This window comes from Cornus florida, unplaced genomic scaffold, assembly GCF_030987335.1.
Source record: "Cornus florida cultivar Cherokee Brave unplaced genomic scaffold, ASM3098733v1 CherokeeBrave_3.0.0_Hap2_Chr03, whole genome shotgun sequence".
NCBI classification, from domain to species: domain Eukaryota; kingdom Viridiplantae; phylum Streptophyta; class Magnoliopsida; order Cornales; family Cornaceae; genus Cornus; species Cornus florida.
In genome coordinates this window covers 13,988,823-14,006,868 of record NW_026775573.1, presented here as the reverse complement: position 1 = coordinate 14,006,868, position 18,046 = coordinate 13,988,823, and the positions used below count along the sequence as shown (strand labels likewise).

Sequence of the window (18,046 nt, the reverse complement as noted above, 5' to 3'; positions counted from 1 at the left end):
CATCAACATCATCCAATCACAAATATATATACATCATCATACATCAATAAATATATATATGCATATATAATTTGGATCCATGAATGATGATTTTGATAAAAACATGATCTCCAGTAATGAATCAAACCACGCTTTGATACTACTGCTGGGAAACGTGCAAGTTTTAAAAACTTTCTGAGGGATTTTCATACATAGATCTTGATTCATCACATAGAGACAAGTTTTATACAAAAATAATAATATGACGTATCATTCAATTAATAGATTGAAAACTTACATCAAAGGTTTGAGTAAACCTTAGATCTCTCCTCTAAAGTGAATGTTCTCACTTATTGTAGATCCCTTTACCAGATGCCTTCTCCTTGGATCTCCATCTTTTTGGTAATAGTCTTGTCTTTAGGAATCACCCATAAGTCTCCATGAATGACCTTGAAAAACTAGGCTTGTGGGAGCCTCCATTAGATGAGAAAACAAATCCTAAAATCTAGAGCGAGAGAAAATATATTTCTTTTTCTTTTATTCCAAAAGTCACCCTAAAATATACATGAACCCATGTATATATAGGTAACATAAAAATCAGAAAAGGAAACAATAAATCATTTTCTATCTCTAATTCACATATGTCAAATCTAATATGATTCCATTATCAAGTTGGGTTATGAGTGAGAATCATATTGGGCTTATTATTTTCTTGGTTACAATGAATTAATAATTGGCCCGGTCCATGGACCAAATTAAATTAATTCATTAATTAATTTCTACTCTACTAAAAAAAATTAATTGAACTCCAATTAAATAATAAATAATTTCTAAGTCAATGTTGCACTTTGATCCCTCTATGTATAATTAGTTATCGGATAAATAAAGCTATCAATTCGACTACTTAATTAATATATTTATTTTGATACCTTTGATTATTTCTGACTTGATCACAATAAAACATTTGTTTGACAAAAATAATAATTTAAATAAATAAATATATAATAAATCATTTTATCTAAAAACACACAAAGGCCTTCGAATTTAATTTGTGATCAACCATAATCAATACAAAATAAATGCAAGTAGCATTGACGCAAATATTGAGAATATAACCCTCTAACTATTAAGTACATAACTACAAAGTGTCGGTCTAAGGATCCTGAAGTATCCGCCGAACAAATCAAAGTAATTATTAATTAATAAAAGAGTCTATACTTCTCTCATGCTTAAGAGTCAAATGTTATGACGGTGATAGGGAGCAATTGCATACGTCGGCTCTCGCAATATATCTCAACCTAACGCGGATCCAGTTCAAGTCTTAATTAATTATGAATCCATCCATAATTATCGACTATGAACAAATTATGATTACTATTTATATTCATGTATTGATCGCCATCACATACACAAATAAATATCTCTTGTAATCAAGTGGACACTATCAATTCCATAATGAATCGAAACATAATACATTGAATTTACCAATTGTATAAAGCATAAATATGTCAGATACGTCAGGAATATATGTCACTTTAATCTAAATAGGAATTCGCTATGCCAGGGCATATAAATCCCATCAAACATAACTTTCCACATTCCACTCAATTAAAATACAAGTTTTACATGCCCAATATATGATCCCAATATGATTTACAAGTGTTGCAATGACATTATAATAAGTCCACAACATTAGCTATCATGGAACTTTAAGTACAACCACAAGCTACAAAAAAATTACACTTGCTATACAAGCTTTGCAAAATGGGATCTATTTATAAAAAGTAGTTAAGTGGGCTTCTGATCCAAGCTAAGGTTGTGGTGGAGAGTTGTCCGTTACTTTTTTTCTATAACCTGAAAAATGTTAAATAATGGGGTGAGCTAAAAGGTCAGTAAGAAGTGTCTAAAACACACTTCTCATGACCCCGTGAATCAACGTAAGGAATAGGTAAAAAGGGACGGGGTCATACCGTAGGGAGTACATATCAACAACCACAACGGCAAAAATATAACAATGTTATCCAAAAACATACACATCATATATGCTAATGAAGTGCAATATCATGCTAATGTCACTCCCCTTTTTCCCAAACATTTTTTTTCAACTTCCAAACCGTTAGTGTAATCTGACCAAGGCACCTCCAAGGCTTCACGAATGGAGGGTTGGCTAACCATCCACGATCACAAGGCACCTCCAAAGCGTCGCATCCAACCTAGTTAGCTCAACCACACTCCCTTCTAGACTACACTAACATTACGGACCACTAGGCGCCTCCTAGGCGTCCGATTTTCGCAAACACTTTTAGAAAACTTTTTTCAAAAATAATTTCACTTATTTTAAAACACTTTCCCCCCTTTTCTTTCCCAATGAATGCATGAGTGCTTCATTCTTATAATCATCAATGTAACCATAATATTCTCATACATGCTACTCAAGATAAATTGCTAAAATATACAACTCATGTTTTCAATCATCATTGATTCAACATGGTAAGCACATAGAACAAGAATTTAATCCGATGTAAGCATGCTTATTCACAACACATCAACTATCACATATTTGCACATTCCATATACATCATTTACATCATTTTAAAGATAATCAACACAAAATAAGCATGCTTGACACAAATAAAAGAGATTTCAACTCACAAAAGCATAAGAACTGGTGGATTAGAGACCCCTACCTCAAAAATGATGAAAACCCTCAATTTGAACCCTAGATTTCGAAAATCTTAGGATGCACCAAAGTTGAAATTGCTTATACCAACTTGAAGATCTCACCGAGCTCTTTGATTTGTTACAAACGGCACCAAAAATTTCTCAAAATTGGAAGAGAATTCAAAGTCTAAAGCTTGAAGCAAAATGATAGGAAAAAGAGATGAAAATGAGGGAAATTGAGCTTTTTATGGGGAGAGAGAAAAATGAGAGGCCAAATGTGGCCTTTGGTCACGAATACAATTTAGTGGAAAGTAGGTCCCACCCCTAAAATTTCATTTTTAACTTTTGTTTTTCTTTGTCCACCCCATACATATATACATACCCACCATTCTACATTAACCACATATAACACATTAAATAAAATAAATAAAAAAATGCAAATGGAACCAACCAACACCCCCGTGCGCGACAATTCTGGTGGCGGGTCCCACACGGAATAGTTCGGCCCGAAAAATAAAAAAATGCCGAAATGACAACCGGTGCATTTCCAAGAGTCCTAAACTCAAGGAAATGCCCCAACTAACCCTCGGACACACCCCACGATGTCTGGCATGCAAAACGAGAAAAAGACGAAAATGCCCTTGCAGAACGAAAAATTTCAGAAAATGGAAAAAGGCAAAAAATTGGAAACATTACAGTTTTGTCATTACTTATTGAATATCTTAAATATATTTTTTTAAGTTTAATGATCTTAATTGGATAATATTGAATTTTGTAACTATTAGTGTAAAATTTATGTGGAAAAAAAATCATAAATAAAAGTTAATGGTTTTAAATTAATCAGAATTTTTAAAATTTTTAGGCTCGATCTGGTTAGATGAAAATTAATAGTGGTTATATTTTATATTTGTTTAGCATGAATTTTTTACATTGCCTAATTTTTTAAATATTATTTCATTTATATTAGAGAGGGTATTAATGATTTTTATGCGAACACGGGTAATTGCACTAAATTGATAGTATATGGGGGTTTTATACCATACAGGGACTGTTTTGCACTATATCGATAGTAGAGGGGTTTTTTTTAAACTTAACCCAAGGGCAAATAGGGTTTTTGAATTTATTTTATGTCAATTTTGAACAAAAAGTGGTAAGAGGGGCTTATTTGCACATTTTTTGAAATTTATGGACTGAAATGCACATTTTCAAAAAGGAGAGAATATTTTTGCACAAACCCTATATATTAGGGTGGTTTTTTGCACTTAACCCTAAGGTTTCAGATGTAAAACTCTCTATTTTTAAATTTTACTTATTTATTTTTATTTACATCTTAATTGGAGACCTCCTTAGAGCATTCACACTAGCCTCTCAGGAATTTGGCTCTCCAAAAATGTTATTTCAGCTTTTCCAAAAGCCAAATCAGCAATTCTAACTCTAGAAACACGCACTCGATCAGGTTCTCCGAATTTTTGCTTTTAAGAAAAAAAAAAAATGACTATATTTGTAACCGTTATATACATGACGGTTATATTTGTAACGGTTATATTTTATGTACTAGAATTTAATTATGTAATGGTTTTTTAATAGCAATATTTTTCAATCAAACAATCATTTTACAAATTATTAAAAAACTTTTAACAATATATTATCTATTAAAAATAATAATAATAAATAACTTAAACAATATAACATCTGATAGGGAAAAATAAACCTAACTTACCTTGACCTAACAACAACTAAGTGTTGACCAGCCACCAGATCTCTTCAACTTGCGAATATTTTCATTGAATAAGAATGTTAATATTTTATTATCAAGGAAAAGATAAGATGATGTGGTTCAACATGATAAGATAACTTTGGCACAATTTGAGAAAGTCAAAGGGTTAAATCATATCCCCGGGAAATCTGGCAACAAACGGATCTCCTCTGATCTCGCAAATGAACTGAGGGAGAGCGGCTATGAGAATGAGATCCTACCAGTCAATAAGGTATGACAACGAACGATTATTAAATCCCTGTCCTTCTACAGTCGCGCTTCGCTCTTCTTATTGGTCATAATTCTTATAATTATACGTTCATTTATGAGATGCCCCTACCTTTAGGAAAATTAAAAATATAAATTTTTAAGACAAAATTACCCTTTAACTTTTTATTATCTCTCTCCTTTTATTTCTTTCTCCTCAGTTTTATTCCCTTATATAACATTCTAAATTGTCCAAAAAAAAAAAAAAAAAACGAAACGAATATATTATTTTCTTTCTTTTTGGATTGCCAAAACAAATAATATTATAGAAATGGATTATTTTATTTCCTTTTTTTAATTATATTTTAACTATATATATATGTGTGTGTGCTATACAAAGGATTCACGTTTAATTCCTATAATCACAATTCATATAGTATTTTTTTCTCTCCTCACTTAATTGACGGACATGTATATATATATATATATGTAAATAATTAACTTCACATCTCTTGCTCCCCATGTAGCAAGAAAATTCTTCCGCACTTTTTATAGTAACCATTAGATTAAATCTAATAGTCAAATTCCAAACCTACCTATATACTTTTCGTTTAATAAAAAACTACTATCATTATTTCTAGTTTCTAAATTTAAAATTTACCAATACCACTAATTACAACTATAAAAGGTTAGTACCAAACAAATAAAAATATAAATCGCTTCACCTTTGGAATGTCTTAGTCTTTCATACTTTTTTGGCTTACCAAAAAAAAAAATGATGATAGTGAAAAAAAAATGATGATAATAATAGCAGTATTAAAGAAAAAACTAAGAAAAACAACTAATTTATAATGGAAATTTCATAGAATAATATAATTTTTTGTCGTGAATCTCCTCATTATGTCAATAAATTTTTGTTGTTATAGTAGAACTAGAAAAAAGATTTTGTAGGACTTATTATGACATATGATTAATTGGAATGTGTTTATAACTAGTTAAAATCTGAAATAAAATAAAACAAAATTAACAAGAAAGATGAAAACATTTTGAGACAAAGTGGTTAGAGAACAATAGATTGAATTTCTAATTTTTAAATAATTTAAATTGTGAAGTGTTGTGCAAATCACAGGTTACCATAAGTTAATCAAGTGGATAAAAAAATATAGATTTAATTTTTAATTTTTTTATTTATTTTGTAGTTGATGTTTTGTATGTCAATAGTGTAATTTTTAATTTCTTTTTCATACTCAAACAAATACGCAATGTCAACTTTAGTATCAAGTCATGGATGCAATTTTCTAATACTTGATTTCTATTTTTATTTTTTTACTACTTACCTTTTATTGTTATAATTAATGGTATTGATAAATATTAAATTTAAAAACTTGAAATAGTGATAATGGTTTTGTATTGAAAGGAAAACTGAGTTTAGAATGTAATCTAATGGTCACTATAAAAGGTGCGAAAGAATTTTCTTACTCCATGAGGAGCAAGAGATCACTACACATTAACGTCATATACATATAAGTTTTTTATTTCTAATTTTCTCTCCTCACTTAATCAGTATATATATATATATATATATAATATGTGTGTGTAAACAACTACTTTCATGTCATTTTATATATATATAATATATATATATCACTATATATATACGTATAAATTTTTTTTTATGTCATTTTAGAGCACGTTAAAATATAATTTTTTTAAAAATAAAATAAAATAATCAATTATCATAATGTTATGTATATATACACTACGAATATATGTGCATGTGACTGTTTGTATATATATACTACATAAAACTGAGGGGGGCGGGGGAAATAAAAGAAAAAAAGATAAGAAAAGGTCAAAGGGCAATTTTGTGCGGGGGATATCTCATAAATAAATATATAATTATAAAAATTGTGACCAACAAAAAGCAAGCGCTATTGGAATTAACACTCCTCATAATTTTTTTCTATCCAATCTCCTGCGTATCCAATTGGACCAAGTTTCATCACATCTCATCTCTCTCTGCTTAGTAGAATATCAGATTTCATCACTTCCCTCTCACACAAATTTGTGTGAATAGCGGCCGTTGAATCTCTGAAGTTGTTGGATTGTGAGTATTAGTGTTGTTTAATACTACTAGCAACGATGGGAAAGGGGAATAGAGAGAAGCAATTGGTGGCGTTTCCGATGTCGGAGCTTCCGGAGAATCTGTTCGAAGACATTCTCACCCGACTACAGGTGAAAGATCTGCTGCGTTCGAGGTGCGTTTCGAAGCAATGGTGTGCCCTAATTGACTCACCTATCTTCATCAAATTGCAACTCAACCGATCACTTGAAACTGTAAAGAATTTGTGTTTGATTTTTGTATTAGGTAATAGAATAATTTCAGTAGACGTAGGTATACTTGATGTTGTACCACCTTTAGACGTTGAAGAGGTCGATAACCCCATTAAATATGATTGCCATTCGACTTTTATACAAGGTTCGTGCAATGGTTTGATCTGTTTGCAATGGCATCCTTTGGGTCCTAATTTCTACGGGGACGCCATTGCCTTGTTCAATCCTTGGACCAAGGAGTACAGGATTTTACCTCCAGTGCCACCTCACAAGAGGGGTGTCAAGAAATATCATGGAATAGTGTATGATCCTGTGGGTGATGATTATAAGGTGGTTAGAATTGTGCAGTTCGTTGATGAATCTAAAACCCTCTTCAAGTGATGGTTTGTGGTTTAAGATCGAATATGTGGAGGCGGATTTGTGAGAGTTTCGTTTATTACCTTTACTTGTCTGAGAAATGTTTGAGAAATCTTGGGGTGCAAGTGAATGGTGCTTTGCATTGGTTGGCTTGTCGAGTTCAGGTCGATTTGGTTGACATTGTTGTTGCTTTTGATCCCGTGGATGAGGAACACCGGACAGTGGAGGTGCCAACCGCGCCAAAAGTTCCTAGTGGTAGTTGCGGGACATTGGGGGTTTTAGGTGGATGTTTGTGCTTGCTTTACTCTTTGGATGAAGAAGATGCTCTTGAATTATGGGTCATGAGTAATTATATGGTAAAGGAGTCATGGACAAAACTCTTCAAGGTAACGGTGCCGAGTGGCAAATACGGTGAGGGGTTTAGCCGGAAGTGTGCAAGGGTTTTGGCTTATTCTAAGAGCAGCACAGAAAATTATGCTGTTGCGAGTGTTTGGTGATTTATTTTGGTACGAATTAAATGACCAGGAAGTGAAATGGATCCAAGAACTCGGCATTTGTTCATTTCTTGCCAATGTTAAGGGGAAGAGTTGTTAAGCTCAATCATTATGAATGAATGAATTGGCATCGTGCGAAGTGATCTTTTAGCTGTGTTACGTGCGAAGTGATCTTTTAGCTGTGTTGAACATCTCTTCCACGATATCATCTTGTGTTCCTACTTCTTAGGATCTCACAGTTCTTATAAATATGTGAATTAAAATAAAATAAAATAAAAATAATGTTATTTTTATAACATTCCAATCTTATCACAAGATTTTAGTAGTACTTTGATTTACATCTTGCTTTAATGTTATAAAATTGAATTGAGCTTTATATATATATTTTTAAGAATATTTATGAAATACTATTAGCTTTTGCTCCACGGTATGTGTTGATCTCCACGAAGCTTGACTTGCAATTAAACAATTATGATGTGAATGCACCAAACTACTTCATACCCTCTTTAAAGTATATGACTTATGATTATTATTATTATTATTATGTTACATCAAATTTAGTGAGAATCTAATTCCATAAAAATATGAGATAGCATTTGGCTTGTGTGGTCATAAATTAGTGTGAATAATTAATTATCTTCGTAAATAAAAAACATATGTAAAGAGCCAATGGCCTCCAACATAAAAGATGAAATGAATATAGTAGGTGTGCTGTCATTTTTATGTGCCAATATGAATGTGAATGTCAAATCTTTTTCAGTAGCTAGATTGACATCTTACTTTAATGTTAAACTTGAGGAATTACAGATGTCATATTGGACTTTTCTCTCTAAAGTATGTGTGTATATATATATAGAATATTAATTTTATTAAGATGGTATAGTAACGGTTGTGAATATGTTCCTATATTTAATGTTCATATTTTAATTTTTCATTTTTTATTATTTTTATTTGTTCTATTAGAACGAGAATTCAACATTTTATTTTTCTCAAAACCCTTGTTGAGTGTGACCAATTTTTCAAAAGTTACATTATTTTTCAAAATTTTCTTGATCATTTTTAAAATTATTACAATATGTTTTCAAATTTTTTTTTTTTGTTTTAATTCCCACTCATGTTCAGGCAAAGTAATTATTCACATCTCAATTTAAAAATGACCATGGAAATTTTGAAAAATAATATAACTTTTGATAAATTGGTGTGAAAAGCGGGCGTTGAATCTCTAAAGTTGGATTGTGAGTATTAGTGTTGTTTTAATAGCAGCGATGGGAAAGGGGAAGAGAGACAAGCAATTGGTGGCGTTTCCGATGTCGGAGCTTTCGGAGAATCTGTTCGAAAACATTCTCACCCAACTACCGGTGAAAGATCTGCTGCTTTTGAGGTGCGTTTCGAAGCAATGGTGTGCCCTAATTGACCCACCTATCTTCGTCAAATTGCAACTCGACCGATCACTTGAAAGTGTAATGAATTTGTGTTTGATTTTTGGAGCAGGTAATAGAATATATTCAGTAGACGTAGATATTGTAGAACTGAGAAGATAAGAATGTTGCATTCGCCTAATTAAATAGAGGTGTAAAATAACAAACTGAACACAAAATATGAAAATGGTTCCGCATATCTGTAACAGACTTGCATCACTACTTGGCACAAATAGAGATTTATTCATATTAAACTCTTAGCAGATATACTTGATGAATGGTGGTATTGTCCCACCTTTAGACCTTGTAGAGGTCGATAACCCCATTAAATATGAGCGTCATTGGACTTTTATACATGGTTCGTGCAATGGTTTGATCTGTTTGCAACTGCATCCTTTGGGTTATAATTTCAACAAGGACGCCATTGCCTTGTTAAATCCTTGGACCAAGGAGTACAGAATTTTACCTCCAGTGTAATGAATGACATTAATGCTTATCATGCCTTGGATGTAGATTCTTGGTATTTGTATCCATTACCGAAACCCATAACATTTCTTCACATAAAATTCAAAGCACACTATTGTTACCATGGATCTCAAGAGTGATCAACCATAACATGATTCGTGTATACGTGTTTTTAAAATTTATCTACTATCTTGAAATTTTACGTGGTGTCCCGCCTGACCTAATATATATATATATATATATATATATATATATATATATATTGTCTAAGCCAAAAACTGAATGACACAGAAAAATGAGCACAACCACCACCACAGACCTACCTTATCATCTCACACCAAAAGACTACTCAATAGAGTACTCATCAACCTCCAAGCTCTCCCAGAAAATAATCTTGAATCTTGTGAACACCAAATGCAGTATTTCACTTCAACATCTCAAGCAAACCCATGCTTTGATTCTGAGGGCTGGACACTTCCAAGACCATTTCATTGCAGGGTCCTTAGTGAAGTGCTATGCAAATCCTCATTCTGGCACATTGGACTATTCCATTAAGGTCTTTGACCAAGTGCTGAAGCCAAATGTTTTTGTATTCAATTCTGTGATCAAAGGATGTCTAGAAAACAATGAGCCGTGTAAGGCCATCTCTTTTTATCATGAGATGGTGGTTGTGAATTCTAGGCCTAACAAGTACACATACCCTACACTGTTCAAGGCTTGCACCGCGGCACGTGCTGTTGAAGAAGCAGTGCAAATCCATGCTCATGTGGTGAAACATGGACTTGGAGGAGACGGGCACATTAAAAGTGCAGGAATTCAGATGTATGCGTCGTTTGGGCGCCTCACGGAGGCGCGGAGTATGCTCGATGATGAGGGTGAGGAATCTTCTGATGTTGTGTGTTGGAATGCTATGATTGATGGGTACATGAAATGTGGAGATATTGAAGCTGCTAAAGAGTTGTTTGAGGGTATGACGGAGAAGAATGTTGGCACTTGGAATGTAATGATCACTGGTTTTGCTAGACGTGGGATGCTTGAGGAGGCAAGAAAGGTTTTCGATAAAATGCCCGAGAAGGATGATATATCTTGGAGTGCAATTGTTGATGGTTGTAACAAAGGAGGGTATTTCAAGGAGGCATTGGAAATATTCCATGAAATGCAAAGAGAGAAAGTTAGGCCAAGAAAATTTATTCTTTTGAGTTTGCTAGCCGCGTGTGCTAATGTGGGGGCTCTTGATCAAGGTAGATGGATACATACTTATATAGAAAGGAATTCCATTCCAATTGATGCAGTGTTAGGGACTTCCTTGGTTGATATGTATGCCAAATGCGGGCGTTTGGACTTGGCATGGGGAGTTTTCGAGAAGATGAAACAGAAAGAAGTGTACTCTTGGAATGCCATGATAGGGGGACTTGCTATGCACGGCTGCGCAGAGGATGCACTTGAGCTTTTCTTGAAGATGCAGAGGGAGAAGATAAAGCCCAATGATATCACTTTCGTGGGAATCCTAAATGCCTGTGCTCATGCTGGTTTGGTTGATAAGGGTCTAAAGTATTTGAATTCTATGGAGCTAGTGTATGGGGTTGAGCCTACTGCTGAGCACTATGGCTGTGTGGTGGACCTCCTAGGCAGGGCAGGGCTTCTAACTGAAGCAGAGGAACTGATTAGTTCCATGCCAATGCAACCCAATCCTGCAGTATGGGGAGCACTTTTAGGTGCTTGTAGGAAACATGGAAATGTAGTTTTGGGTGAGAAAGTGGGGTAGATCTTGCTCAAATTGGAGCCACAAAATAGTGGGCGTTACGCATTGTTATCAAACATCTATGCCAAGGCGAGGAGATGGGATGATGATGCGAGTTTGAGGAAATCGATGAAGGAAAGAGGGATTAAAACGACTGCAGGAGGCAGCATGATTGAATTGGATGGAACCATCCATGAATTCAAAATAGGCGATGGCTCGCACCCACAAGCAAAAGAAATCTACTTGATGTTGAAAAGGGTCATTGAGAGGCTGCAAATGGAGGGTTATTCACCAATACCTCTCAAGTTCTGTTTGACATAGATGAGGAGGAAAAGGAAACTGCCCTTGTGCACCATAGTGAAAAGCTTGCCATTGCCTTTGGGCTTCTCAACACAGTGCCAGGAACAACCATCCGCATTGCTAAGAATCTAAGGGTATGTGAGGACTGCCACTCTGCCACTAAGCTCATTTCACGAGTATATAACCGGGAGATAATTGTGAGAGATCGCGTACGCTATCATCACTTTAAGGATGGAACTTGTTTGTGCAAGGATTTCTGGTAATTAAAGGGATGGCAGAACTGGGAACTTACATAAGCAGTGAGCTCCTCTGATCTTAGGCAAAATATTAGATCACGTGTTTCGGTTCTCTACAATATCCGCAAGAGGCTAGAACAGATCAGATCAAATTGCAGCAAGGAGATGGCCAGAAATGAAAATCAGATAAGAATGCTTAGTTATATGTCGAGCTACTTGAGATCACTTTTACCGGAACAATAAAATTCAACTTTTCCTACACAATTTGTTTATCACTGCGCGCCACTTGAATGCTGTTTGCAAATATCCAACAATGCAATGATACCTCGCAGAACAGAATATTGGAAAACAGTAGGTTACTTCAGTGTTCTTGGATGAAGGCTCGTAGCTAATACTCTTCTTATAAAAGAATGCAGGTTACAGATTAACTGATATGGCAAGGCAATCTGATTTTTATGGAGATTGTCATGATCCACATTAGCCTGTAACAAGTCAAACAAACTATTCCACGAGAAGATTGATTATTCTGTCATATATAAGCACTCCAAAGATTTTTTTCACAAACCTTTATTCAGAAAATGACTCATAAGAGTGTATTAATAAATTACAAAGTTTTATAATTAGAAGGTTTTTATTGAATTAGTCTCTAATAATTTCTCCATAATGACACTTCATAATGACAAGAAATAATTACCTGACCCAGCCATCTATTACTCCGTAATTTCTTAATATGAATGCCAAATCTATTTGAGTAGCTAAATTGAGATCTTGCTTTAATGTTAGATTTGAGGAATCGTGTCGCAGATACCATATTGGACTTTTCTCTTTAAAGTGTGTGTGTATATATATATTGAATATTAATTTTATTAAGATGGTATATTAACGGTTTTGAATATGTTTAATCTCTTTTTTGAGTCATTTTCATCTAAGTTCAAGATTGTTCGAATTCGATTTATGCATTTCGATTCACACTCTTTACAAGTTCAGAAAAAATACATTTACTTGTTAACGTTCCTATATTTAATGTTCATATTCTAATTTTTCATTTTTTATTATTTTTTATTTGTTCTATTAGAATGAGAATTCAACATTTTATTTTCCCCAAAATCCTTATTGAGTGTGACCAATATATAAAAAGTTATATTATTTTTCAAAATTTCCTTGATCATTTTTCAAAATTATTACAATATGTTTTCAATTTTTTTTTTTTTAAATTCCCACTCATGTTCAGGGCAAAGTAATTATTCACATCTCAATTTAAAAAAAAAAAAATGAAAAGAAAGAAAGAACAAAACTTACCCAATTATTATTATTATTATTATTATTATTATGTTACATCAAATTTAGTGAAGAATCTGATTTCATAAAAATGTGAGATAGAATTTGGCTTGTGTGGTCCATAAATTAGTGTGAATAATTATCTTCGTAAATAAAAAAACATATGTGAAGAGTCAGTTGCGTCCAATGCATTATTGGCTTTGTGTGGCATACAATTATTCCAACATAAAAGATGAAATGAATATAGTAGATGTACAGTCGTTTCTTATATGCCAATGTGAATGTGAATGCCAAATCTCTTTGAGTAGCTAGATTAACATCTTGCGTTAATGTTAGACTTGAGGAATCGTGTTGTAGATGCCATGTTGGACTTTTCTCTTTAAAGTGTGTATATATATGTTGAATATTAATTTTATTAAGATGGTATATTAACGGTTTTGAATATGTTTAATCTCTTTTTTGAGTCATTTTCATTTGAGTTCAAAATTGTTCGAATTCGATTTATGCGTTTCGATTCAGACTCTTTACAAGTTCAAAAAATATATTTAGTTGTTAATGTTCCTATATTTAATGTTCATATTCTAATTTTTCATTTTTTATTATTTTTATTTGTTCTATTAGAATGAAAATTCAACATTTTATTTTCCTCAAAACCTTATTAAGTGTGACCAATATATCAAAAGTTACATTATTTTTCAAAATATCCTTGATGATTATTCAAAATTATTACAATATGTTTTCAAGTTTTATTTATTTATTTATTTAATTTCCACTCATGTTGAGGGCAAAGTAATTATTCACATCTCAATTTAAAAGAAAAGAAAGAACAAAACTTACCCAATTATTATTATTATTATTATTATTATTATTATTATGTTACATGAAATTTAGTGAAGAATCTGATTTCATAAAAATGTGAGATAGAATTTGGCTTGTGTGGTCCATAAATTAGTGTGAATAATTATCTTCGTAAACAAAAAAACACATGTGAATAGTCAATGGCCTCCAACGCAAGACTGTAACACACTTGACCTCTATAAGATAGCATGGTTTGTCTCAACCATTGGGGTAGTTGACTCTAAGTTAGTGTATTAGTGTTCTTTCAGTACATTGAACTGGATCACTATAAGATCACACCATACAAATTACTGTTATTATTTTGGTGTGATTCTTATTTACTAGATACATTAAGCTCTAAATCCTGAGAGGTTTAATGAACTCAAGTTTCAATATTGGTTACTTTGACTTACCAACATGTGAGATCCTTTAAGGTCAACCATAAAATTATTCCAACATAAAAAATGAAGTGAATATAGTAGGTGTACAGTCGTTTTTTATGTGCCAATGTGAATGTGAATGCCAAATCTCTTTGAGTAGCTAGATTGACATCTTGCTTTAATGTTAGACTTGAAGAATCGTGATGTCATATTGGACTTTTCTCTTTAAAGTGTGTACATATATATATTGAATATTAATTTTATTAAAATGGTATATTAACAATTTTAAATATATTTAGGAAAAAAAAAAAAAAAAAAACTGTTTTAATTATGTTTAATAGTGATGGTGTGCATTGAATGACATATAAAAAAAGAAACATGTTTGGTAATCAAAATATATTTTATATATATATATAACATGTTTGAAACTGTAAAAAAAAATCAGATATAGGAAGATTTTGATATATATACTATATAGGTATTGTAAGTGAATAACTTAATGTGAAGAGTCTTGTTAGCTAACGTGAAGAGTCTAAAAATTTGCCAATGTTGATGTGAAGAGTCCAAAAATTAGTAAAACTTATTAAAATTTGAAACTTAAAGTTAATGTGAAGAGTCTAAAAATTTGCCAATGTTAATGTGAAGAGTCTTGTTAAGCTCACTCGTTATTAATGAATTGGCATCGTGTGATTGTTGCTGTGATTTATGTTTTCTGGGAAGTGACCAAATTAAGCATGATTCTATTATGGTGACCATAAAAAGGATTTTGAGTGTACATTGAATTATGTGTTCTGTTTTGTTATGTTTCAACCTTGCGATTTTGATCATATTTTGACTTGGTTTGCACCTTGTGTTGATTATGTTAGGAAGCGTGCAAGTTTTAAAAACTTTTTGAGGGATTTTGATTCATAGATCTTGATTCATCACATAGAGACAAGTTTTATGCAAAAATAAAATATGATGTATCATTCAACTAACAGATTGAATACTTACATCAAAGGTCTGAGTAAACCTTTAAATCTTTCCTCTAAAGTGAATGTTCTCACTTATTGTAGATCTCTTAGCAAGATGCCTTCTCTTTGAATCTCCATCTTCTTGGTAATTGTTTTACCTTTAGAAATCACTCATAAGCCTCCATGAATAACCTTGTAAAACTAGGCTTGTGGGAACCTCCATTAAATGAGAACATAAACCCTAATTTTCTAGAGAGAGAAAATATATTCCCTTTTCCTTCTACGAAAATTCACCCCTACAATATACATAGACCATGTATATTTATAGGCAACATAAAGATAAAGAAAAGGAAACAACAAATCATTCTCAATCTCTAATTCACATGTCTCAAATTTAATATGATTCCAATATCAAGTTGGGCTATGAGTGAAAATCCATTGGGCCCGGTCCATAGACCTAATTAAATTAATTCATTAATTAATTTCTACTCCACTAAAAAAAATTAATTGAACTCCAATTAAATAATAAATAACCTCTAAGTCAATATTACATTTTGACCCCTCTATGCATAATTAGTTATCGGATAAATAAAGCCATCAATCCGACTACTTAATTAATATATTTATTTTGGTACCTTTGATTATTTTTGGCTCGATCACAATAAAACATTTGTTTGACAAAAATAATAATTTAAATAAATAAATATATAATAAATCATTTTGTCTAAAAGCACACGAAGGCCTTCGAATTTACTTTGTGATCAACCATAATCAATACAAAATAAATACAAGTAGCAATGATGCAAATATTGAAAATATAACCCTCTAACTATTAATTACATAACTACCCAAAGTGTCGGTCTAAGGATCCCGAAGAATTCGCCGAACAAATCAAAGTAATTATTAATTAATAAAAGTGTCTATACTTTTCTCATACTTAAGAGTCAAATGCCATGACGGTGAAAGGGAGCAATTGCATACGACGACTCTCGCAATCTATTTCAACCTAACGTGAATTCAGTTCAAATCTTAACTAATTATAAGTCCATCCATAATTACTGACTATGAACCATTTATGATTACTATTTATATTCATGTATTGATCGCCATCATATACATATATAAATATCTCTTATAATCAAGTGGACACTATCAATTCTATAATGAACATAATACATTGAATTCACCAATTGTATAAAGCATAAATATTTTAGAAATGTCAGGAACTTATGTCACATTAATCCAGAGAGGAATTTGTTATGCTAGGGTATATAAATCCCAACAGCTCCCACTTGCCCTCATAGCCAATTCAAATTGCATCTAACTCCAATGTTATCCAGATGACGATCAAAATTATTGATCAATGACACATTTGTTAATAGATCAACAAAGTTGTGTTCCAATGCAATACTCCAGCCACGAGTACATTTTCTTGCCGGACAATATCATGTAGAACATGATGCTTCCTCTCAGTGTATCTTATTCCTCTATGGAACCTTGGGTCATTGGTTTAGACTACTCATGCACTATTATCACAATATAGCTCGATAGGTAGGGTAGTATGCTCCACAACCTCTAAATCAGTGAGATCAAACCAAAAAGGCTTCCATTGCCGCCTTTAAGGCTGTAGTATACTCCACCTGCAGGTTTAAGTCAGTAGTTGAAATCTGCTTAACAATCTACTAACTGATTTCCCTTCCATTCAGTGAACATACACTAAGTCATGAACCTCATAGTATCTACTTCTGATTGAAAATCAGAACTAGCATACATGACTAGGACCATATCATCACATTCACAAATGAGTATGATATCATTGGTTCTCCTTAGGTACTTAATGATATTTTTCACAACAGACCAGTTATCAAGTCCAGGATTAGACTGATATCTTCTGACTATCCCTACAATATAGTGGATGTCCTATTTGGTATAGACCATGGCATATATGAGACTTACATGTGCCAAAGCATACAGTTCCAGTCTCATTTGCTCAATCTCCTCTGATAGTCTTGGAAAACTACTTACTAGAGAAAGCAATCCATATCAATAAAACAAGAACTCATTCTTTGAGTTATGCATACCAAACCTGGTCAAAACTTTATCAATGTAGGATTATTAAGATAAGCCTATTTTCCTTTTAACCTGATTTTGCAAAAGCTTGATCCTAGGAATATAGCTTATATCTTGAAAATCCTTCATTTAAAAGTAATTGAACAACTACCTCTTTATTGATGACAAAACTTCCACATCATTCTAAATGAGTAGGATGTCATCAATATATATATATATATATATATATATATAATCAGAAAAATTATGACATTCCCTTGTACACTCATGATTTATTTACTAAGAAATCTTCTGGTATCTTTTTGTAGATTAACTTGTCTTCCATAGGTATCACCCTACTAGAAAGTTCTACAAGATCCCAGAATTTATTAGAATACATAGATTCCAACTTTGATTTCATAGTAACTCGCCAAAACGATCTGTATCCATATCGTTTCACGCTTTCGTGTAGCATACTGAGTCCAACTCATGTTTAACAGGGATGTCCATAATGGTCTCACCTAAAAACATGATTCTATCGAATTAGATAATAATCCTCCCACTACCTCAATGTACCGATGCAGGAATCTATGTACTAGAA

The 18,046-nt window shown here is 32.5% G+C and overlaps 1 protein-coding gene and 1 pseudogene across 1 annotated transcript; both read left to right on the top strand.

Annotated features, from left to right (window-relative positions):
- Positions 1–6,745: 6,745 nt before the first annotated feature.
- Positions 6,746–7,318, top strand: LOC132301131 (F-box protein CPR1-like). The gene has a single exon (XM_059798410.1). The coding sequence runs from the start codon at positions 6,746–6,748 to the stop codon at positions 7,316–7,318; it is 573 nt and encodes a 190-aa protein (XP_059654393.1).
- A 2,637-nt stretch (positions 7,319–9,955) lies between these two features.
- On the top strand, positions 9,956–12,524 carry LOC132299581 (pentatricopeptide repeat-containing protein At5g48910-like; annotated as a pseudogene).
- Positions 12,525–18,046: the final 5,522 nt, after the last annotated feature.

Coding starts and splice junctions, on each gene's coding strand:
- LOC132301131 (XM_059798410.1), top strand. CDS start 6,746: ATGGGAAAGGGGAATAGAGAGAAGCAATTGGTGGCGTTTCCGATGTCG.